The 25,955-nt window shown below is 44.0% G+C and overlaps 1 protein-coding gene across 4 annotated transcripts in view; it reads right to left on the reverse strand.

Annotated features, from left to right (window-relative positions):
• Positions 1 to 838: 838 nt before the first annotated feature.
• Positions 839 to 25,955, reverse strand: part of Pax (paxillin) — a 66,583-nt gene continuing 41,466 nt past the window's right edge. For all 4 annotated transcript variants that reach the window (XM_077652926.1, XM_077652925.1, XM_077652927.1 and 1 more), the window contains exons 4-9: positions 20,853 to 21,030; positions 15,853 to 15,979; positions 10,977 to 11,225; positions 6,946 to 7,119; positions 5,142 to 5,372; positions 839 to 4,250 (exon numbers count right to left, since the gene is read on the reverse strand). In XM_077652926.1, coding sequence (XP_077509052.1) covers positions 3,984 to 4,250; positions 5,142 to 5,372; positions 6,946 to 7,119; positions 10,977 to 11,225; positions 15,853 to 15,979; positions 20,853 to 21,030 — 1,226 coding nt within the window. In that variant the 3' untranslated portion in view covers positions 839 to 3,983. The remainder of the gene's footprint in view (positions 4,251 to 5,141; positions 5,373 to 6,945; positions 7,120 to 10,976; positions 11,226 to 15,852; positions 15,980 to 20,852; positions 21,031 to 25,955) is intronic.

Genomic DNA, 25,955 nt, shown 5'->3' on the forward strand with positions numbered 1-25,955 from the left:
GCAGGGCAGTGGCGCGACGCATCACTGCTGCACCACAGCACCAGGAGGGGTATGAGGAGGACTCCCAGGGATCTACGAATGTTAAGTAGAGAATGACCTTCTGCACATGTGGGAACTAACCCATTATGCTATGTTGCGTCATGCCCTTGAGGTGAAGCTCAAGTGTCCCCTCCTATTTTTCTGCCCGCTCCTCTTATGCTGGACAGACAAGGTCTCGTTATGCTTGTCTTGGGAAGGTGCTTGCTGTGGCGAAATAGAATTGACCTTCCCTGCAGGATAGCTAAGTCACATCCATGCCTGCTTCCAAAATGATGCCTACGCGGCACATATTAGCTTTTCTTGGTTCGGCCAGGCACACAGACCTCCTACATTGGATTGGCAGAAAAATTGGGGGCAATTTCAGTTGCAGATTAAGCATATTGGTGACCTAATGACTCACTAATATTCTGCACTGGTGAAGTCAGCCTGCCTTTTTCACTTGGCTGCTTGACACCTACAGGGATGGCAATGATGGATACATCTGTGGCATCTTCACAACAAATACTGCCTGCTATGTTTTTTTGCCGAAGTATCATGTATCTGGAAACTCTTAACTCACTTGGTTAGAAGTTGGCCCGGGAAGCGAGGGGTTGCAAAGTGAAATCTTAGCCGCTCAGTGCAAACTTATGTTTCTTGCTTTCTTGTGTGTACTTGAAGTGTTGTCCAGAATGTGCGGGACACTGCGATGTGCATTTGCGGGTCTCGTGGGTGCTTTTAAAAACACCAAGGATAAAGGAACCCAAGAAAAAGGCCAGAAGCACCCAATTTGCTGTGAAGGATAAGAGGGACACAGCGGCACTAACAAACAAAGAATTTCTTTGTTATGCTTTGATATTACAGCCACAATTTAAAAAGTGGTAGCAGCTCCTTGCAAAAGAATGCGTAGGGTGCTACTCACGGCACTAAAAATTGCACACAATGTTCTTAGCGTCACAAGAAATGTGCACACTGCTGAGTCCTCACTGGAAGGTGCGCACACAGGCAACACAACATCAACATGACTTAGCAACTCCTACATCTATGAACGACTTTGTGTAATGGAGGAAGGCGCGCAAATAGGCAGAATGCTCAATCTAAAAGGGATTAATCAAGAATGCTGAAATTAAGTGAAACAATGTAACCCACTTAAGTTCCAAAATTGTACTGCAGTAGACGTGTGTGTGTGTTTGTAAAAAAAGAAACAAACCAGAAACCCACATTTAAGATATCACTTCACCACCTCAGGTGCGAGAGAAAATAATGCAGTTGCCAAAACTCGTAAAATATCCTCTATATATGTGTGGCTGCCAAAAAGGATTACCAAGCTAAAGAAATGCTCACTTCACGTTGTCTACGGTGAAGTGAAACCCAGAAACAGGGCTAATTCACATCCAACAGAGACCACAACCTTAGTAAGGTGAGGATCGACAAGAGAAAACTATATCAAAATGATCGATTCTAAAACAATAAAAAAGGGAGAGTCAGGTACCAGCCAACAACCAACAATAATTAAGAAGTGCTGTGCTGTTTCAACAGTCAGTATACGAGCCTTCGGCAACACTGAAGTAAAAAAAAAAGCAGCGTGTTTTCGTTGAGACAGAAACATGAGCAGTAGAACGTTGATGGAAGAGTACAGTTCGTTGGCACAGCGTGTTACAATACTACCTACACCTACCACATATATATATAATATATATATGCCACAGTACAAAGACAGTGCAGTCTGTTGTCAAGTGAAATAAAAAATGTTCAAAAATGTGCTGTCACTATTCAGAATGCCAAAATTGCTAACAGCGCTTCACACTGCCCATTTCAATTTTTTTTTTTTTTTCCGAGCATGCTTTCCAGGAAAATGACACTTCCAGTTAATGCTGTTACCTATTATCAGAAAACAGTGCATTTACAAAACTGTGAACTTCTTCCTACAAGGCAGTACCGTGCGGTGTCAGCCAGGTTCAGTGCACAATATCAATAGGCTGTAAGCATTTCTACTTATCAGAAGTCACAGCCCTTGTCACTTTGGCATGGCCGTTCTATAATTGGTGCCAGTTTTGCAATCCTTCAAAAGCACATTTCCTATAAAAACGAAGGCTGACATCTCTCATAGCACAGATTACTCGCTCATTCCTCCCGTCTCCCAAAGCAGTGAGGCTGCTCTGTTCATATCATGCAGAAAACTGTTCCTTTCATTCATTCACCTTGCCGATGGCACTGCGAAGAGAAAACGCAATGTAAACTACAGAAGTTAAAAGCACATTGCTGAAAGGCTCCTGTGGAATTAAACAATACCTATGAATGACGAATCAAAGCGGAAAGCTCACAGCTGCAAGCTCACAGCCAAGATACAGACAAGTAATGCGGTACATGCGTATACATTGAAAAAGAACAAACACTGCCACATTTAAAATGCCAACAAAAGAATGATTGCAAGCTCTGCCGAGAAATACATTCAGCCACAATGCACTATCAAAGAAACTCTCAAGGCCACCAAACTAACATGTGGCACAACTTAACAGAACTCCCCTTAATGTCCACCATAAAAGAAAGCTACAATAAAAGCAGGCCCTCCTGCATGACAGCTGCTTTGCAACAAATGATGTTTCTTCTACTGCCCTGCTTGAAGTGTTGCAGTGGTTAAATGTTGTAAAGCTCTGCTTGTGACTGGTCACTGCTTGCATCTGCAATGCAGTTAAATATTTTGCCGTGAGCAGTCAAATCAAAAAGAAGGACCCCCAAAGAGTAAAGATGAGTTAGGCTTGCAGATAGATAAGGTGCAAGTCGCCAAGTAGGTGTACCAGCACTGACGCAGGCAGAAGCCCGAGCAGTCGTTGTGGGTGAGCAGTCCCCAAAAGTGACCACAATGCCACACTGGTTCTGCTCATTTGTTGCAAAGCAGCCATGCGCACCATCTAGGGTAAAGGAAAAGAAGGCTGCAAACAACTCATTAGTTACCCGATAGCTTGAACTGGAGTGGTAATAAAACACATGCTAATAAAAACGACGTTTCTGGGGGGAAAAGTTACACAGTGCAGTAGTACAAGACCGCTTACTGCAACTGAAGCCACTGCTACCGTCGTACACTACAGGTGAAACTTTCCAAACTGCATTGCACACAACTTCAATGCAACAGAATATACGTGTCGCAAAACTGTGCAGAGCATATTGGGCATTTCAACAAGAATGGGCTGCAGAAGAGCATTATAAAGTTTTGAACATGCTGCCCAGGATTGTCATTCAAATGTGCTCAGATTATCTCCTTCCATAAATTTGACTGGCCATAACCATTGCAATGCATAGCAGGACCAAACTGAGTAAAAGATTTTTCATGCTTTTGCTTACAAAGCTTGCAGCAGAAGATGGAGGTCATAGGAACATTCACTCTCGGTGAAAGGTCCGGGCAAACTTGGAAGACAACGAACTTTTCAAGGACACCTTACATTCAAGTTGAAATATTCTGACCCGCTACAGCCACAACAGATTAGAAAATTTTTCTTTATCTTCAGGCCCAGTAAAGTCCTGGAAGTTAAAATCATGCTTTGGGTTTCACTTGTAGCATGCCAACAAGCAAGAGACATTGGGGTCCTTGATCGTACCAGTCGAGATGCTACACTTTGAACTCTGGCCTTCCCCTGTGAATGTTTTTTTCTCACGAACTAGTGCGCACTCATTCTTCTTAGGAGCAATAAACTGGAGCTCTGGCATTAACTGATGCTGGTTCTCAGCAAATTATAAGTATTTCGTTTATCTGTCAGCCTACAGATGGCGCAACATCTGCAGGCCTAAAAAAATTTGGGCATGTAGCTCCTTGAGATCAGAAGCATGCGAGTGGGCTTGCAACTGGTCAGATAAAAGTACCCTGGAAGCATTAGCGGCAGCAGCAGCGACACCAGTCCAACCGCCTTTAGTGCGTGCACTAGTGCAGAAATGAAGACGGCACAGATAAAACGGCAACAACATGGCGCCCTTCAACCAAAGAGCTTTTCAAAGCAGGCATGGCAGTAGGGCTTGTCGTTCTGCTCCTTGAAGGTGCCCTTGTTCAGCTGGCCCAGGCAGAAGGCACAGACGAAGTGCTCTGGGTGGTATTTGCGGAACATGGCTGTGATACAGCGGCCTGTGATGGGCTTGTGGCAGCCAGCACAGAGGGACCCTCGCTTGGCGTGGTAGTGAGTTTCGCAGAAGGGCTGGCCCTCGTGGTCATAGAAGCTGCCGCCATTGAACGGTTGCCGGCAATCCTGCATGCGGGCCCACACAGCTGTAAGTTCTCAGGTATTTACAATTAAGCATAAATCTCAATATACAGGAGAACTTTTGTGCCTATACAAGCCCAAACAGATGCACACACTGGCACTCTCATCTGGTGCCATGAAATGCAAGCTCCCTGTGCAACGCTTCATTGCAGGAGAGAAAGCAAAGCACCTGTGGCTGTTGCTGACTGAGCTTTGAATTGTTTGCATATACACAAAAGCATTCTTTGTTGGTGCACTTTGCACTGCACTGCACAAAAAAAAAGAAGACAAATGAGATGGATGCCTTTCTAAACCAAATGGGGCTTCAATATGCTTCACTGCTACATCATGTCGAAACCAGTTTCCATTCCTGCATCCTCTTGATCTGTGGTAAATACTGATTTTTACATCACCGTAGTCTCGTTCTTAAAGTAAGCAACAAGCCCCTGCCTTTGGAGCCATATGTCTACATCATGGATGAGTACTGCTGCCCTGTCCTGCAGCTTGGCCTTTCAGAGCAGAGCCAGAGTAGTACTCTAAGCAAGCACTGTTTACAGAAACTTGATTACAGATCACAGGAGCTCCAGTAACTTGGGCAAAGAAAATTTTTTAAACGCCACGTCAGTACCTGGGAGGCTTGCACATCAACCCAAGAACCTCTCGCCTGAACTGCTTTATGACTCGGTGATTTTCTGACCTTACAAGTAGCTAGTTTCGCTCTATTGCTTGGAAAAATGTTTTTTTCTGTCCTTGTTCAGATGACTTTAGGGGCATGCAGATTTTCGTGTCACTGCAAAGTTAATTTCAGCTCCACAGTATATGCTCCTTTAACTGTGTAGGAGCTTTATTTCAAGCATTTCATGCATTAATATTGCAAGGGTCACACGCTGTGCTTACACGGCAGACAAAGCACTCTGGGTGCCACTGGCCATTCAGGGCTGAGATGTAGTTCTCTGTGATGGGTCGGTTGCAGCCACCACACTTGGGTGCAAAAAGCTCAAAGTAGTCATCACGGCAGTAGGGCTTGCCATCCTTTTCGTGGAAGCCTCCTTCGCCAAACTGGGTGCCACAGTGGGCACAGAAGAAGTGCTCCGGGTGCCATGTCTTGTCCAGGGCGGTCACACATTTCTGCATGAGAGGAGGACATATATGGGCATGCATGACGGTGGCTCCAGCAGCCAACAAAGCCAGCAAGGAATATCTATAATATAATCTCGTGTAAGGGTCGCACCCGTGTATGAGCCACACCCCGTTTTGGACTAGAGAATTGAGAAAAAAAATACAGCTATGTATATGCTTTTTTTTTTAAATTCACTTATGGGCCGCCCTACAAAATTAACACCCAAATAAAAAAATTGTGGCCCTTACACGACTTCATACGGTATATGCTTGCACTGTGTCAGCACTGGTCTGAAATTTCGGGCCTTGGCTTGACATGGAACATTCCAGACATTCCGCTCACCAGATGCATGCATCAAGAGAGGCAGCGTTGCATCTGCATATTTAGATATCTACAATGAGTAAAAAATAATACTTGTGTTTTTCTCCAACAAACACCCCTGATGTTAAAAGCTTGTACACACAAATAGGAAATCAGAGAGCTGTTTCTGCTGACCTCAAGTACACCCTGACATTCATTTTCTTATCAACCCATCGCGAGATAGTGCGTTAGAAGTACAGAAACAAATACTGCCAGCCTACTGGCGCTACCATAAAAGCACTGCCTACTGAAAGCATGTGAGGAGTACCATTTCTCATCTTTGGCTCTGGACAACTGGTGGGCATGAACACCATCGTACATATTCTTTCACAGAAGAATTCAGCCCCATAGGAATGTGTTCTCAAAAGCATGACTTCTGCCTCTGCAGGTAGAACTGTCGCCCATTTCTCCAGGTAACTGTCTTAGCTGTACGTTCACTGTGCATGCAATTTACAAGCGTTCAACATTCTCAGAACCTTTTCATAATAATAATAATAATAATAATAATAATAATAATAATAATAATAATAATAATGATAATAATAATAATAATAATAATAATAATAATAATAATAATAATTTCTTTATTTGTGTTGTAGGGTACACGATTGATACTGGAGGCCGGCAGTAAAAGCTGTCACAAACGACAGCTTGACAGAGACGCAGGCCCCCATGCACTTGGCAACGGTACAGCGGCAATGGTTATACGCAAAAAAAAAAAAGGCGCAATACACAGTACAGCTCACAGTACACCCTGATAAATAAATTTCATTTTTCTAGACAGGATACAACATAAAATTTTGTGATATACGGCGTAAATTAATAGGCAGAACATAGAATAGAACATAAAACTTGATGGATAGAACATAATATTATCGTGATTTAAGGCATGAAACAACGACAAATCAAATTCTATGAACTAATAAGAACAAAATGCACATGCGGTTATAGTATTGTAAGGCAAGAAAAGACAGTCATAATTACAGTTCACTCGTCAGGGGGAAATAGCATGGATACAATACAATAAAAACTGCTAGGTAAACATGGTCACTTGTTTCCTTCAGCCTATGCCATGCTGCACTTGTGATCACAATGTAGTGCAGAACACGTGCAAAATGAAACCAACAACATGGCGTCCTGCTTGTTGGACCAGCAGCTCTGAACTGGAAGCCATGAAGCTCCTGTTATGCATCAGTGCCGCTGAATCAAGTGCACACTTACATCCAGGATGGGGCCATTGCAGTAGGCACACCGAGGGGAGAAGATGTTGTGGTAGTCCGTCTCACAGTATGGCTCATTGTCCCGCTCAAAGAAATTCTTGGTGCCCAGCTCCTGGTTGCAGTGGGCACATGTGAAGTGCTCAGGGTGCCATGTCCGGCCCAGGGCAGTCACAACCTTAAAAAAAATATTGCAAATGGAAACTACAGTCTACAACTTGCCAATTCACAGCAGGTAAGCACAGTGAAACTGTAGCTAGATACTGTAAACGACTTAATTTTTGTTCTCTCAATATTGCATGAATTTGGCCAAAGTCACAGTTAAAGAATACAGCTGAGCCCACTTATAATGGCAGCAGCTATAACGAATGCGTGCTTATTACGAACGAGGGTGGAGCTACAGTCAAAATATGTAATTCTTAATTAGGGCTATGGCACTGCATCTCGTATAAAACAAACAACCATGGCCACACCACCCAGTTACATTGAACAAGGAGATGCTTTGAACTCGCCCCCCTGGTCAGAAAACTCACACTATCTGCCAGCGCAATTACTGGAGAGTGGCTCCCAGCTCCAGTGATACCCTTTCAGAAAGTGTCCACTCTCCAAAAAGCAATAAAAATAGCAGCATTGGAATTGCAGTTATCCGCTGGCCAAGCATGCCCCGACAACCTACTAGTTCAGTCAGTGCGTGTATGGCGGCTGGGAAAAGCATATTAAGTGGAAGCAGAAGCAGGGTAAGTGCACAGCAGGGGCAGCTTTGAAAGCGATACTACTGCACACAACTGGTGATCAACCAAGGACAGTGAATTGAGAAGTATTTAATACCAGACACAAGGTATGCCCTGCTGGCTCACCCGGTCACGCAGTGTGCATCACCTGCCCAAACGGATCTCCACATGTAGGAAGCACAGACGACAAATGTAGGTTCTGCGAGCACATATGCTGCAGTGCCTTCATCGCTGCATTCTTACAACTCCATCGAGGGTCGAAAACAGGGATGGAAACCTACCACCAGTAGCTGGCAATGCCTCGATTGCTATCGGTATTATCGCATCCCTAAAGCGGTTCGTACCTCCCTTTAGTGGCTGCAAACAGCAACCTTTGCCAATGAGGGACCCTACCCGAAGACAGACCTGTGTATTCTACTCTTATAACTACTTCACTTATATCTTGCTCATTTCCTGGCTGTACCTGATTTTAACACCAAAATGCACCATTTGACCTAAGGGTACACTAAAGGGGAATACTAAGTTCAGCTTGATTGAGAGATTGGAGTCCCGAGAAAGCACATACAGCCTCAACTTCATTACAACGAACAGCTACGAAATCGTAAAATAGTTTGATATAGCCGAAATTTGTAATATAAAACTTTGTTAAAAATGCACGCAAGGACAGTGCAATTTAGTCACTGAAGAGACAGCAACTAAAGTGATCTTTACTAGAGAAAAGGGGAGACATTTTCTGCTGTTTTAGCACTGTCTCGATTGTGCTCGCGGCGATTACAATCACCAAAAAAAAAAAAAAGTGCCAGTCAGGTTGGCTTTTCTGCACAAGATCCATGCACAACAGCAGCATGCCAAGCGCCAGCTAGGTTGGTTTCCCCGCACTACAGCCATGTCTTGTGAAAAGTAGTACGTCAGAGTCACGGTGTCAGAATGGGCCACGTGTGAACGAGGCCGTCGCACTGTGGAGCGCAAGTGGCGAGTATGAGGATTGGACTTCCGCCGCCCACCTAGAGATGGTGCTGGCTGTTGGTGCCAAAAGAATTGCGGGTTGCCGCAACGAGCACGCAGTAAATTAATTTTGCCTTTCGACGTCATGTAGCGCGTCATTTGCTCAGTTTAATTCTGTCTTTTCATGCTCGTTGTCAGCCGCGGCTAGTAACTTTGTGCTGTGGTTACTCCCAGTAAAGTAGCACATTTTATGTGCTGCTGGATAGCAGCTAGCTGTTTAGCTTGATCTACTTGCAGCTGCCGGCTATGCTTCCCATGTATTAACTTCAGCCGCAGAAAACTTTAAAAAAAAAATTGGAGATAATACGCCCAACTGAATCCTCTGAAGAATGTATAACTCAGTAATTTTTACACAATCTCCAGCATACAAATCAGGTGACACGCTAATTAACATGGATGTATTGTCTCACCCAATAGTCATTAAAAGGTTAACTGGCGATAGAGTATGCCTACTTGAAGAGAAAAAAAGCGCATGAGCTTAAAACCATGTGGTTTGTGGCATAAGCCGAGGTAGTTGCCTTTTCTATTCCATTAACTCTTGCTGCTGGTTCGCCGCTGCGGCTATGGGGATGCTGGGGCTCGCGCAATGCAGCGAGGAAGCTCTCGGTACTGACAAAGGGCAGTTTTTTTTTAATCACTGCTTATAAAGAGCTAAATGAGTGAGGCGGCCGGGTTCTTGACGGCAACTTGTGGGCGCTGTCTCCTAGGTGTCGGGAAAATATGCGGAGGCCTTGAAGCGCCCAGAAAGTTCTTCAAACGTCTCTTTAGAGAGTTCTGAAGGGCCTCGGGAATTCGAGATTGAAGTAGTTTGCCACCGCGCTTTTATAGTACTTTGGAATTCAACTGCAGCTGGTTCAAAGAAGCGAGTTGTTGCAAAAGACAGCACAGAGTCGGTTTCCCCATATTACTGTCGGAAGAGTAGAACTACTGCATAACGAGGAACTATACAATGTCGTCATCGTCAACCATGGCCAAGTACATGGCCGACTCAAGTCTCGTTGAGCACGAAACCAACCGCACACAAAAAATACACGCGGGGCGAGCAGACGACAAGACCTGCCTGCACGTGCTCGGTTGAAAATTGTCGCACCTATGAGGTGTAGCGCTGCTGATGTGCTGCACCTGCACCACGGAACTGGTTCTGCACCATGCTGGCACCAGCAACAGTTTTTCAGGATTGGTGCCGTGAACCAGCTCTGAATTGAATACAACTACAGTAAAACCTCACTACAAGCGACACTCAAGGGACCTGAGAAAGATGTCTCTTGTAAACAAAATTTCTAAAAATATTGAGGAGTCGGGCTAGAACAGTTTATTGCACATCAGGACATAAGTGCACTTAAACACATTCACACACATTACCAGGAAATTGTTAATGTGACTTCACATGACTTCACTTCAACATGATTTTTAGACATCTGAGTTTGTGTCAAATGTGAAACTATAGCGAATAAATTGTCGAACAGACCTGTCCCATGTAAACATAGCGACAGCTCCGGAGTTCAATCAGTCTGACTACCGGCGTACAAGGTGGCCGGCACCGCGGAAGCTGGGACTGAAATCCAACCCAAAGTAAATTCAACTCAACAGTCCATGCAGGAGCGCGACTGCAATTATAAAAACAGAATGACGGAAATTTTGGTGGCGTGAGACAATAATCGCAACCATGCGATGCGTAACATCCAGCTGAGGAACGGAACTGACTCGAGCCAAGGGAATGAAAAGTGCAGCGCTTATGAGTTTTTATGACCTCGGCCACATTGGGCGAGCTTATCTGGGTTGTGTCTCTTCTAAATAGTGAAGAATTTGCCCTAGGGACCTAAAAAAGTTGTCCTTAGTAACCGAGTGTCTCTTGTAACCATGTCTTTTGTATGTGACGTTGTTAACATGGTGAACATAGGAAAACCAACCAAACCACTTTCAAAAGTCTCTTATAACCAAGTGTCTCTTGTAACCACGTATCTTGTTTTATAGAGATCAGAGTTTGAAAAGCCAGGTAAAAGCAACGCCCCTTAAGAATTTGGGGAACTATGCCAAGTGATTTCTTTGCCACCAATGAATGGCCATTGCTTTTATGCAAAACACCAAAATCTCACCTGTGCTCCTATCAACACCTGCTATGACAGGGCGCCAACAGGCCTGCGCCTGGAGTGTGAAATGCTAGAAGCACTGTTTCTACAGGACAGCTTTTCAAGCTGTTTTTGGGCAAAGTGTATTAATTAGCCCAACAGCAATTCATTACTGCTACCCTACTGGCTTCGAAAGAGGAAGAGAAAAATGACTTCACTTGCATTCATACCTGCCCAACGATGGGCTTGGAACATGCGGCGCAGTGGCCCTTGGCAGTTGTGCTGACCCCCTGCTTGGTGAGGTCTGACTGCAGGGTTCCCAACATGGAATCCAGCTTGTTGCCGGTGGGCGCCTGGTTGGCCCGGCTGTTCAGTCGGTGAGGCTTGGCGTATGCCGGGTCACTCACGGGAGTGGGTGAGCTCTGCAGCTGCTGTCGCTGCTGGGGCTGGATGGGCGACTGCACCTGCGGACCGTTCAGCTGCACAAGGGAACAGGTGAAAACAAGGTGTTGTTATGGCTGCTATGGTCTGAACAACTGACTGCTTGCAGCAGTTTTCAGCCAACATCTACCATTCCAATGTGTTGCCATGACTAGTATAGGGACAGCTCTTAGCAAAGAAGCTGATCATGAAGTATACATTAGTGTACACCCTTCTTCCAACAGCACTGAAAAATTTCTTTGCAGACTTGCTTGACCCCAAGTATTACAAATAGGTGGCACAAGTGAAATTCTCACTTATCAGGTTCATCTAACAGATACAGGAACAGCTTTCATCTCAAAACGCCACAATGAAAAAGTAAGCTCGGCTAGCTGCTGGGACTTCTGTTATCATAGGCTGGAAACTGATAAAATGAGCAACCGCACTGCTACTCTCCATGGTACTTGTCCTGCTCTATGCATGCAGATGGTAGCACTGGTACTGTCAACTGGCTGGACTCACTTCGTTCGCCAGTCTCCCAAACAACACATCCTTGGTTCCGTTGTATGCACCATGTCATGCCAAATGCATCTGAGAACGGCAGCTAGCAGGAATCTCTCTGTGCAACTTAGGTGTGGATGAGCCAAATGGAAATGAGCGAGCAAGCAAATATGCAAAGGGATTCTGTAAAGTTGTTGACGGACAGACCCAAACCACTGATAGACGGATCCAGACTGCTGAATGTAGGCATGCACAGAATCAAAGACATCGCAGCTCTTAGGCAATCAACATAGCTTCTCTGTACGACATGGGTGGTCATTCGTGTAGCTCGGAACTAATGACAGCTGCATTGTGAAAGCTAATTAGCCTCGAAGCGAAGCCTGATCTGTGCTTCGTGTGCCCTTCTGCCAAGAGAGTATATAGGTCAGGTGAAACTAGTGCTTTCCACTTTCTTTAAAATCTTAAAAGCTCATGCTAACATGACCATAGTGCTGAAATTATGCTTAGCAACGCAACAAAAGCTTAAGAAAACTTAGGCTGCAAGCTCGCGACTGTATGTGCATTCACATAGCAAACTTCACAGAGATGTTGCACTGTATCCCATGCACCTTTTAAGTGGTCCCCGCCAATGCTATGCGACATGTCAGCTCACACTGGTTGTCCTGTCCTGCCTAAATGGCTTAGCAGCAGAACATGCATTCAGTTACATGGGCATTCACAGTAGGCAATATCTAAAAGAAAGCTAACAGCCAAGACTTCCTTAACTTTCAGAGATGGAAAAGTGAAAAAAAAAAAATAAAATTATCCTTGCATTATGCACCATATCTAGTATGTAGCTTGGTTAATACAAAGAGTTTTGTGTAATTACCTCAACATCACAGGATGCAGCATCTGCAGCCACAAAATAGTGCCTAAGTAAGTGGAGGATATGACCACTTTCTTCATCTTTAATATCCACTCCGATGTCACTAAACAGTGAATGGCGGCTCATTCAGGGATGAAATCGAAATCACTATGAACCCATTTCAAAAAAGGGAGCCACGAAAGATTAATCTCCAAAAGTACCAATATTTAAAATGCTACAAACAGTAACCAATGCTATGGCAGTGATCACACAATAAAACTAACAGCTTTTAATGAGCAAAAGCAAAGTTGCATCCCAACAGGTATATGCATGCCAGTTCAAACTTTATAGCTACAATAGCTTGGTTCACAGTAAACCACTGTCACCTAAAAGTGTTGTCATCATTTCAGAGGTTGACTGTAAATGTGTTAGTATTCGTTATATGGCCTTGGTAGTTCTGAAAAAATACTTTGTAACCTGTTCTCATATGTATCTGCAGTGCTTTATCGCCTGTGCACTATTTTGGATTCTTTTATTTCAAGCTGAGCGTTGAAAGGTGTTCACCAGAGTATTTAAAGATAATTTACATTCAGGAGCGCACTAGTGATCAGATGCAAGGTTTTTACTTACTCAAGAGGAACCACCCCTAGATATACAAGCAAGAGTGCTCTCATTTGAAAACAACACTGAAGTTCTAAGCAAGAGCTTCCATAAAAGCAACAGTCCTGTCACAGTACACTGGCACATGGCACATCAGAAAACTTCACAAGGCCCACCTCCTTCTTTCTCATAGACCAGCAAAATACCGCAACCCTTCAACTGGCCCACTTATCTTTCTAACATCCACTCTCCTCTCACAAGGCACATGTATCCAGGAGGAAGAAATGCACAACACACCTGCCGACGAACACCACGGAGCACGCCCTCTTTCTCAGATGGACAAAAACCACGGCCGGCCAAACACCACACTTTATACGCAGCACCAGTTCACGCAAACACACATGCACACAGAGCCGGGAGCCACCAGCCACCAGGGCTCTCAGGGCACAAGTGGACAGCCAAGCGTTTATGATGCCAGCAGATGCCTTGCGAGGCGGGTGGGAGTGCCTTTCCACCCTCCCACATACTAGGCTGGGCTGCCAGAAAGTAAAAGCAAAAGGAAAGAAAAAAAGCTGGAGAAGCAGCGCCCACAGTTGGATGGCAGGGCCAAAAGAGAGAGAGGAGGAAGAGAAAAAAAGAAAAGAAGAAGAGATAATGCAGGCACTGGAAACGTTCGAAGCGGAGAGGGGCGGGGTTTGAGCGAGTGGGAGGGAGCTAAAAAACAGGTGATGTCAGAAGATGACATCATCAATGCACCAAGTACGTAGTTGCTCATTCTCATGACTTGCAAAAACAGAAGAAAAGAAGGAAATCAACAAAAAAAAAACAAGCTATCTTTACAACATGGGGACAAGAGTAGACCAACATCGCCGCCACCTATGTGGGGCACCCCGCTTTGCTAGGGGGTTTAGCACGTGCTTTCTCGGCCTAATAAACACCATCTTGGAAAATGGGGGTTAGAAAAAGAAAAATAAGGAAATAACAAAGAAAGAAGACTAGAAGAAGAAGAAAAGGCACGGGCATAGCAATAAAAAGAAGAGGCAAACAACCAGGGCAACCTGCCAAGAGAAGCAGCGGCCCCTGCCCTGAGCTGCGGCCCCCGCCGTGACTGGCCGGGCAGGGCATTGGTGGGAGGAAGAAAAGCTGCGCTTGTTTTGGGTTCGAGCAGCGTGAAAGAAACCTGACTCGCTGCCCTGAAAGGTGAGAAAAGGCGCCCTCCTTTCCACTTTTTTCTTTTGGTTTATGGGGGGAGGTCACTTATACTGGGAGAGGGAATGACAACGTAATCATCATGCATGCACCAAGGTTAGTAAGCAATGTTGCTGGCTATGAGATTTCGTTCGGCTTTCCAAACATTTCAGCTTTGCTCCCTAACAAAGATCGGCACCTGGCACGAACAATAATAATCAACGCTTTCTCAACATTTTATGTTTCTCCTGCAATACAAGTTGTAAATAACAGAAATGAAGGCTGCATGTGAGCATCACCTGCGATACAGAGTATAAATACGCAAATAATTTCCATTTCTGCGAGCAGAACTACATGAATTGCTAACATACTTGGAGAAATGGTTGTTTTGACCTAGTTATTAAAGCAAGATTGAATTGTCAGCTTCCAGAGATCCAGGAGGCCTACTAATCCAGGAGGCCTAAAATACAAAAAGCTAACCCTTATTGTAAAACAGCCTAAAATTTTTGTGGTCATAATGCTGCATTGCCAGGTGATAGAGGAGTTTTTAATTCTGCTCTTTATTTACTGTATGTGACTGCATATTTGCACCCAGTTTTATCATACTTGGCATTCAGAAAATTAGCTAAATTTAATCATGCTCCAATCATCTTTTTCCTCAAAAATCTCCCAGCTTCTCACATTTATGCAATAGCGAAACTAAAAGTAGTGAAATCTTGGAAGTTCGTAACTTTTATCCCCCATTTTCAATCACAGGTTCAATTGAGAGTCACCGCTAAAATCAACTACAGGTGCTTAGTGCCAAATGGATTTGCACAAGTGAGCCTAGCTGCATTGATCTGACACTGCTGCCACACTTCTAGCAGTTGCATTCCTTAATAGCTCAAGATCCAAATGCATCAAGTTTCCACTCAGCAAATCACTAGCTAGAAATCATTCTGAGCCTTCCCACTCTCTACAATGGAAGCAGTGCTACTGTCATTGAGGAAACGCTGGACTGAGTAACCAGAGCCTCTGTGGCGGTGACGGCACCACCCAACAGCTACCTCCCCACCCCACCCTCATAGGTAGAGGGCTGCTCACATGCCCACCTACTGCCACCCTTGACCCAGTTCCTCACCCCATCTCCGCTCTCCAGAGGCACCACCCACCCATCTCTGCCCACCCTTACCCTCCAGAAAAATTCTGTCGTAGGCTTGCCTGCCATACGACCGGAACCTGCTAGAGTTCTTGCGAGAATCTAGCGTGTATCTTTTTGTGAAAATAATACTTTATGCCAGAAGGCACGCTGTTGCAATAAAAAAAATGTGTGAAGCCTCGCCTTAGAATAACAGCATTCATTAGAACAGAATCGTAAAAGTTATCATTGAGAGTAAACCTAAATGCTTTCATGGAATTCTCTTATCGGATGTGTGATTATACCACATTTTTTTTTTCTTTTTGGCTTAAGTGTTTCATGCTTCATGAATGTGGTGCAGCAAAAGCAACTACCATTGTTGCACGCAGCTGGATATGCTTGCGTGCTTGTGAAGAGAATATCACAAGACACTCACATTGAAGTCTGAAAGTGATGCCATCAAGTCATCCAGCTCCTTTGTTGCAGATGAAGCAGTTGGAGTTGGAGTGCCATAGCTGCGCGCTGCCGACTTGGGGGACTTTGGGCTCTGCGGTGTTTTCGGGCTGCATGCGGCATGACGGGCAAAACAGATTCCATTGATATGCTTTCATTGGGAACCACCTCCATACTCTCCTGAATTAAAGCAGCCACATTTCACAATGCCCAAGTCAGGCTTTCTCTAGCAAGCTTTGATATGTGCATACCTTCGCCTATTCTCTTCCTTTGAAGAAAAAAACCTGTTCAATTACATTTGGCAAAGATATGAAGCAATGGCCATAGTGTTGGTACTTGTCCTCTGTGCATCAATCATGCTGTATTGTGTGAATAATTTCCTTTTAGTGCACCCACATCTTTGCAACAAGTGTGAGTCACTACCGTGTAACAACCTGAGGAGACTGAACATTGTTGGCAATGTCTCTCTCACTTCAATTAAATGACTCAGGCGAAGCAGTCCTGAAGGCTAATCCCACCTGTACAGAAATGCCGGCACCCCCATACCCATGGCTGCATCTCCTGCAGCAAGCACTGCAATCTCACAACAGCATGGGGCTCACTTCTTTAATTTTTCTTTGCAGAAATAAGATATCACAGGAAATGACTTGCTCTAGCTACACAGTGTTACTTGGCACCGTCATGGGGAAAAAAAAAAAAAACTCTTGGCGTTAAACCAAAAACAATTCATCCATTTGGCATAATAAAATTGAAACGTCCTTAACCTGTTGTGCCACTTCTGACAAGCAGCAGCTGCAGCCGACGCTCTACTGCCCCAGATTGGCGTGTACCTCTTAAGTGCTGATGTCAGTTCGAATGTCGTCCCCAGATAAAAACAGCAGCACCCTTCAGCCTGCTCCCTCGTATTGGCATTGATTCAATGATGACTCAAAATATCAGGGCTCCAAGTAACATCCAATCCCATCAAATGCTGTCCTTCCACATCAATTCACATTTCTGATGCAAAAAAATAATGAGGTGCTGAGGTAAAAGGGATGCTGTCATGCCACTGCTGTAAGACAATATGAAGGAAAAGGTAACTCCAGCCTCCATGACGAAAAAGAGAGGACAAATAAAACATGAAGCGGCTGCATCATCACGAGACTTTATTAAACAAACAGCTTATCTTAGGGATTTATCGCTTTTTTTTTGCACTAGTGTTACATATTCACTGCCTCATCTGCAACAGGCATATGATGATTGATTTATCTTGTTACACAAGGTGACACGTAAGTTGCCCCTAAAAAAATAAATAAAAGAATCTGCAGTAATAAACACCTTCATTCTGAGGCAGGCAACTTGCTAGGCCTGGATACATACAGCTATCACTCCATTTAAAATAGGCCTTCAAGCCGAAAAACTGTTCTCCCTACAAGACTTGACAACCAGGAAGGCTTTAGAGTTCTCGCAACAAACAGACATAGTAACCAAGAACAGGACGAGGAAGAAGTAAAAAGAAGTCCAAAAATGCCACTCATGCCACCGTCTTTGAGCAGTTAGTGTAAAAAACATTGCATGGCTTCTGCTGCCCTAGACCAAGCAATGCAACAGCTGTCAGCTACATAAACAGTCCCTTCTTTGAGGCACCACCGACGAGACAGAAACAAGCCCCAGCAAGAAGCCGCGAGGTGAATGTGCCGTGTGCAAACGAACAGAGAGGAGGAAGAGGGGAAGAAGGAGGAAGTGCTAAAAAAAGACCAGGTCCCCCGCCTCCCTTGCCACTCCAACTGGCACCCCCCTCCCGGCAATTTCTTTTTTGATACCCTCTCGTCGTGTTGCCCTAAACCCACTTCAGGACCCTGCCAGACCCCGCGCAGACTGCTCCATATAACCGCAAACGAGAGCCTGACCTCCAATTCACTTAAGTGCCGTGTGCAGTTATACGGGAGGGGGCACCCGCTTCAAAAGTGTCGTTTGGCTTGGCACGTGCCTCGTTCCCTGTGGCAATCTCAAAGCTTCTGCCACGGTAGACATCGTGACAACAAGAGAAAGTGACGAGGAGAACAGATGCACCGCACAGAAGCCATCAATGCAGGCCGGCACACATTAGCATCAGCAACAAATGGTGGCATAAGACAGTGCCTGTGCAACTAGGTGAAAAAACTAGTTCTCCGACATCGCCTGACTAGTACAAAAAGAAAAAGAAGACAGCATTCAGGTGACTATATTTAACGATGTGCTTCAAAGTTTCTCACAAATGCTGCTAAAAAAAAAAACTGGGAGGGGGGGGGGGGGTAGTAGTTTTCCACTTTGCTGTAGCCCTAGCTTTACTAGGATCCAACACAAAGTGACAAGAGGGAATCCAAGTGATGAGGCAAGCTTTCTGAAAGAAGTGATGCCCACCTGAGAGCTTCTGAAGAGCAGTAACAGCATGTTACAAGAAGGGGAAAGAATGCTGTAATGAATGCACTTGGTCAAAAGCTGGGTATGACCTGTGTTGAATTTCCAATGCTTGACAAAAAGTCTAGAAACTCACAGATTTCCATGTCTTCAGTGCATTTGTGCTTCATCATGAGCAAGCTGTGTTTCTCCAACACATTCAGACACATACCTGTGCTAACAAATCTTAACCCTTTCAGGTGCCATTTTTTGTTTTGATTGAAAAAATTATTTTTCCACCTAAACAGTATATTCAGGTCTCAAGAAAGGGAATTTGTTAGTTTTCCAGAGCGAATGATCAGCAGCAAGTTTTTACAAAGATGTGCAAAATTTCTTACAGAGTCAGGTTGGTATTGAAATCCCAGAATTTGGCAAGTAAGCACCCGACGGATTATGGAATCGCTCTGTTTCAAAGATGCGCATTATGCTCAACACTGAGCAAAAACAATTGTTATCACCGGCGGCAAAATCTGTCCACTTAAAAATGGGGAACGATATGCTACCCAGCTTTCTGTTTTGTGAAACCAACATTTTTGTGACAAAATGGATGCCTAATTTGACTGAAACGATAAAATCACTGCTGGGTGCAGCACACTCTCGGAAAAAGCTGTGCGAGTTTGCTGTATACACAATTGTGTACAAAGCACCTGAAAGCATCACTGTACACTGGCTAGCGCAAGTCTATTGCCATACAGCTTGCAACAACAGAGCACACATCATGCAACCTTACTTTTCACAGACTTAACTGCACAGTTAAGTTACTATTTTATTTAGCCAATCAAAGCTTGACCACATTACTGTTTTATGGTTTCATACTGTTGCATATTCACACAGACCATCCAACATGAGATTGCACGAACTACAAAGTAGAAGTGTGAAAAATTGGGTAGAAAGGGCAGTGAGAAGAATAAAACCGTTTTTCTCCAACCTGAGATATTACTATGAACAGTCTTTACTGAGGAAATTTTTGCACTCAAACTGCACCTTCACCTAATATGCACTTTTTGAGTGGCTGGAGTCATAATAGTATGGTACTTTCAAGTATGCACGCCTGGGTTATTGTAGCACTATGCAGTATCTTTTTAGTTAGTAACAAGCCTCCAATTATCACATCCTTAAATTTTAGCATTAGTGCCACAGCATTTAGATGCAAAGTTTCAGTCACATTTATCCGGGATTAAGAATGCAGGGTACTTAAGAAAATGTAATAACAGGGGCATGCTCTCAGTTACATTAGTGGGTAAAACGACAGGACGCTCAGAAAATGCAGGATAATCTGCCTAAAAAGTATAAAGTTTCAGTTCTACCACGCGTGCATTATATCTTCCACGGGCTAAAGAACATAGCAAGTAGGTTCAATGTTGGTGCAGTTCTTTCAGCCTCTATCAAGCTTAAGCAGATATGCCCACCGATCCAAAGGAAAAAGACTCAAAAGAGAAGAAAAGGGTGCGGCATCGCGCATAGCAGAAAGTCTGTTGCCTGCTGCACAGGAGTTTACAGGTTTCCCTTCTCTTTCAGAGCCAAATACTTTTGCCAGACTGGGCATTGCTCGAACAAGTGTTCACAAGAGCACAGAAACAATTTAGCAAATGGCAACGACCTATATTATCTGGTGACTCACTGAAAAGATTGTGAGGTAACGAAGAAGAAAAAGAAAAAAAAAAGTACTGCATTGTTGTATCACACACAGGTAATTTACATCCACAAAGAAAAGTCCATGAGGAAAGTTGTAGAAGCCTTTCATATTGCGAAGCAGCAACAGACCTGTATCAATAAACCGTCCATTAGTGTGTCTGATAAGGAGCTCGCATTTCTTGGCGGCTTTTGAGCATCCCGCGCATCTTTGCTCAGTTTTCCTTTGTGTGTTTCTTAATAATTTCATGTGTCATGCTTTTGATCCTTCCTTTATAAATGCTAGGGTTTGTGAATAAAGCCTTAGTTGTGAGTAAGCGCTCATCCTGTGTATGCCTTTCTTCTTGTCAGTCATTCTTTTTGCACTGTTTTAGCAAATCATGAAGCCATACCAACTCTACAAACTCAACGTTTTAATAGGTGCAAGAAGATAGTAATAGTTTATAGAGGCTAAAAAACTCCACTGCACAGAGCCACTAAGACTGTTTCCTTTCCAGACATTCAGTTGCCCTGGGTGTCACCTGCAATGCTGCTCACCACTGTTTCCTTGCATGCTACTGGAGTATATTTTTTTTTAGCCTTGCCCTCAGGCATAAATCAGTTAGACTAGCTTTTGTGAATTTAATAGTTCTGGTTACTGCACTGCATACTCTGCACTCAAATTTTGCTGCTACTTCTGCACTGAAGCTGAAACTTTTTCATGGGCTTATCCCTCCATAGGGCAACTATTTAGAGCAAAGAAAATAGCGCACTCTTCGCTGATGCTTATGGGGTAGCTACTGGTTGAATGCAGATAATGTGTTCCTTTTCAAACTGGATCTACCTCGACATGAAGAATCGGCGCAAATGCACTGTCTCACTGCATATACCAAAAAGGAAGTTACTGAGGAATAAATAAATGAGCAAAAAATGAACGAAGTGCGTGCAGCTTACATTCCTCGACCTTGCTGTGGCACAGCACTCTGGAGGTCATCGAGGAGGTTCTCCATGGCTGGCTCCATCTCATAGGAGCGTGGTGAGGAGGGTGGCCGGTACCGCACAGGCGATGATGGTGAGAGGGACCTTCCGTTTGGCACATGAGAGATTTCACGTGTGGTTGTGACCTCTGTCACTGGGAAGAGTGAAAAAGAAAAAGAACAAAATGACCACTGTATTGCATCTGCCTGTCTCTGGTGTCCATATTCTCGCTGTGCTTTTACTGCTGACTGCAATACCATCCAGTCTGAGGAACAAAACTTCCACAAAGACTAAAATGAAGAGGGTGAAAACAAAGCACATACCTGTCATTTGTCCGGTCTTATATTCAAAAACAGCATGTGGGCTCTGAGAGTTGCTAATAGCTTAAACGTGAGTCTAAGTCTCATGAACTTGGGCCAACAGAATTTCCCAGCACGTACTGATAGCATACAAAAACCTGAACGCAAACAAATCGACTCCACAATCCTTTCCAACTGCAGGAGCCACAATGATGAATTGAATTGATGACTGCGAACACGTCATGGCTAAGATTTTTTGCTGCACCCTGACCAACAGGAAAGCTTGAAGGTCCTGTAACCTTGCCACTGCATTCGCATTATGATACATCGTTCTGGCGCACGAAAAACACGGACGAAGGAAGAACAGACACACAATCGCCTTCGTCCGTGTTTTTCGTGCGCCAGAACGATGTATCATAATGCGACTGTGAACCAACTAGCCCAGCTGTCTACGCTTAACCACTGCATTCACTGGACCTAAAGAAAATAGCAGTAATGTGGTTTTGTCAAGGGAGTGGTAAACAGTCAAGCTTAAAGTAATGAGAAAGCCCTCTGGTTTGATAGTGAAGGAAAATTACAAACTAAAGAATGAGACATACAGAAGTAAAATACACTACGAAACATAGGAGAAACAGCAGACAAAAAAAAAATAACTGGATGTAGCAGGTACAAACATCCTTTATGTATTTATGGACACATAAATCAGTTGTGGAAACTTGGCCTCGTCATTCCGTAGGCCCGTCGCCTGGTTTCCACTGTATTATTTATCAGGACACAAAGCAGCTACTCTCTTAATGCAGAATGTTGAAACTGCTGCAAGTAGAAAAAATTTTTTTTACTGCTTACATAATGTTTACTGTATGGAAGCATGACTATTACTAATTACCTTATGTACAAATGGCAAGTGAAACGATGACTCGCAATTGAGGATAGAAACTCGCGGCAAGATAGTGTGGAGGTAAGAGATCACAATCTCTCGATTTATACACAGAGTATATCTTGCCACTCAAAAGTAAGCATCATAAGCAACAGGTGCAACATGGATGGAAAAGAAGCCAGGATGATGCGGGAAATTCCATCTCCCCAGCAAAGACCGAAATCTTTAGCCTGCATCGTGAGGTTGATTATCACATGACCAGCCATGCTACTGCGCCAACGCTGACGAAGAGAGCGGAAATGAGCTACTAACAGCTGCACTGTAGAATATGCAGGCACCTCTGCAATTATTGCCAGCATATTCTTGACAATGCTGCCAGACTAATATGCTGTTGCCACTCCAAGGTGGCAAACCAAAGAAGGGCAGATTTCTTCACTATCTAGGACTTTGCAGTGCCAACTGTGCTACAGAAGTTCCAAAGCATGGCATAGAGGCTGCTTGGACCAATCATGAAGTGGCATGCATTTTTCTGACAAGGGCTGCATGTGTTTCAGGAGCGGCACTGAACAGCGAATGGCAAGATTTAGCAGCACATAGCAAATGACAATGCATCTTTAGCAGAACTATGAAATCAATTTAGTGTTTGTGGTAAGCTGCAAGCAGCTCAGTTGCAGAGCTGAACTGCCTTGACATATATTTCCATGTACCTATACCGTCAAATGAAATGCAAATACAAAAATATTAGCCGATGAAAAGGAAACCAGCTGCTCTAGTAACCCCCTGAATTAATAAGACTTTCTTGTGTTCTTCATATTTCAATTGTTGTGTTTACATTTAATTAGACATTGATATTATTTTACCTGTGCCTGGCTACAAAAACCTCTCCGTACTAATATGCAATCTAGGGCACAGTACTTTGCATATAACTCATGAGGCTTAAGTGAGTGATACCTGTTTCACTTAGTTTTAAGCAAAAGCATTTTTTTTTTTGTGTCAGGTGTCCTTTCTGCTCAAAAGCTACTGTAGAATCCTTTTAAAGCTTGATGCCACACCTGTATCAGACCTTTAATTCATTATTTTCTTTTCACAGATAAAATCAGGGATCACCTTTTCTCCTCCCAATCTGCTTTAACACCAGCCCACTGCGCAAGCACTGACTAGAGCTTCGAGACGCATAAAACGTCAGGAAGAGTGGCATCAGCAGTTAAGCAATGCTTTGACACGCACGGCTGACCATGTGGCCGGTGCCAAGGGCTGCGTTTCCACTCAGCAGAAGAGCTGGATGTATATATAAACAGTAGATGCCTTTGCAAAGAAAAAGAAAACAGAGTGCACCTTTGCCAAGATTATTTTTAGCCGCGCATCTATGATGCGCAGTCCAGAAAGATGAGAAATGGCGATTGCTGGCGACAACTGGAACGAACTGCACCCCTGTTCCAGTCGGGGCAGATTTGGGAGCAAGGCGAGGCTTTCGTTGAGGGAAGGGGGTGTTAAGTGGAGGAGAAATTTGATCTTTCTTTCATACATACACAGAGGCCACACACTGGCAAGAGTGCAGACACACATGCAACAAGAAAGAAAAGTGTATTGCTTAGCTTTCACTTTGCTTGTGAAAGCTCAAGAATGAAAGCACGATGATGTTTTGAGGCATTAATAGCACACAAAAGGACATGAGACGGGTAAAAAGTGACACACACAAGCTCTTGTGTCCTCACTTTTTAGCCGTTTTGCACCATTCTGTCTGCTAGTAATGTCTTCAGATGATTGCCAGGAATGCATGCCACCATTCAACCTTTAAAACCGCGACCTCACCTCCATCCTGGCATACTTATAAGCACAGGAGGAGCCTCTGCAGGGCTCACACTAACCTTATTATTTCTGTCACTGTGTATGCTGCCCACCGAATATTTCTGCCACAACTGCAAAGCAGTTACCTCTCCTCAGGAATGACAGCATAAATAACTTTATATACTACTTCTCCACTATCAAATGCACACCGAAAACCGTATTTCCTAACTGAAGCCCTGCATTATTTTTAGTTTAATAGGAAGAAATTGGATCTGCCTGGGAACCTTCTCAGAATTCCGTTAGCTGGCAGCAATGTGTGATAATTAATAGAAGACACTACTGAGCTCAAAAGAAAACATTTGACAGAAGTCTGTCTGGTTGGGAAAATTAATTTATTGGAAAGATGACTGACGCCAACCAGGTTAATTTTTGAAAAACACGACGTTTCGGGACCGGCTCAGTCCCTTCTTCACGGTGTGACTACGGGCGAGGCGCAGCTTTGCTTTTTAAGCCCTTGTGTTGAATACCTCCGGGTCAATGGCCGCAAACCATGGATGTAAGACGAAGGAAGTGTCCCCAGGGAGCAATTAACATTCCTTCGTGTCTGTTGTATGTGCCTGTTGTCAGCGTGTTTGTACGTGTCTGTTGTCAGCGCAGCGCGGTGGCCGAACACTGCGAGGAATGTGACCACCAAATTGACTTTGACAGCACTATTGTACTGGAGAACGAAGCTAACCAGTGCAGGAGGTTTCTGCTGCAGTCGTGGCACATACAACAGACACGAAGGAATGTTAGTCGCTCCCTGGGGACATTTCCTTCGTCTTACATCCATGGTTTGCGGCCATTGACTCAGGCAGAGGTATTCAACACGAGGGCTTAAAGAGCCAAGCTGCGCCTCGCCCGTAGTCACACCGTAAAGAAGGGACCGAGCCGGTCCCGAAACATCGTGTTTTTTAAAAATTAACCTGGTTGGCGTCAGTCATCTTTCTACTAAACTACTGAGCTCACTCATCATACATCCACATTTTCAGCATCACCTTGCCTGTACTGGAGCTAATGAACTTTAGCATGTCCATTAACAAGGAATGTAATATTATTTGTAAAAAACATTATAGTAAAGAACAAGCCACTACAGTCTGTGGTGCTGAGTGGGCATCCCTGCATCTAAATCTGACAACAGACGGTGCATGTGGGCTTCTGCTTTTTTTTTTTTTGTCCATGGTCCAGGACTGAAAAATTAAGAATTTGCTTTCAACGTTGCTGTTGCCACTACAAATGCATAACAGCACTAGAGCAGCATTTACTCTCATGGAATAACGTGCAATACAAATATGTCAAAAACATATCAGGACAACACTTGTACACCTAGAACTCACTTCTAACTAGCACCATTCAGCTGCACAAAGGCCATGCATGAAATATATTACATCAGATATATATTATCAAACAATATGCCCAGAAGGCCTTTCTGAAAATGGGTCCATGACAAGTGCTAACTTCCATGCACATCTTTTAAGGCATAGCAATTAGCGCAAATGGAAAACGGTCAGAAGAGAAATAGGCAGCACGCAAGCCAGACTCACAACCAACACCTTGCACAGAAAGCATGAATATTTACACAAATCTTGTTATAACTGTTGTCACCTAATGGCTGTTGTTGCACCAGCATGGTGAGATTATGTGTATGCACTCCTGCTTTTTGGTGATTGCAAGTCTAGCATTTGTCCTGTCTGTTTTTCTGTCTGCTGTCTTTTCAAGTTAGTTACTACATTTAAAGTGTCAAAGTGTCAACTCGCCAAGTGGCCCAATTCAGTGCCTCAGCATACCCCATTTTGGTGCAAACGGCATACCACAAGATAAAATGAGAAAGCTGCAGTGCTTGTAGCACGCTGATTGCATTGCATCATACGTGAGACATTACATAGAGCAACACCACCTTGAAAGTTGCTGCAATCAGCACTGCCGCAGCTGGAAATAGACATTACTATGATGCACAACTCTCAATAATATCAAATAGCTTGTCAAGCTGACCATTGTGATCAAAAGTTAAATAAGTAGACAACTAGCAACCTGCCAAGACGCACAGTTTTCTCTTTAATGCAAAACAAATGTTAA

This window comes from Amblyomma americanum, chromosome 2, assembly GCF_052857255.1.
Source record: "Amblyomma americanum isolate KBUSLIRL-KWMA chromosome 2, ASM5285725v1, whole genome shotgun sequence".
NCBI lineage: Eukaryota > Metazoa > Arthropoda > Arachnida > Ixodida > Ixodidae > Amblyomma > Amblyomma americanum.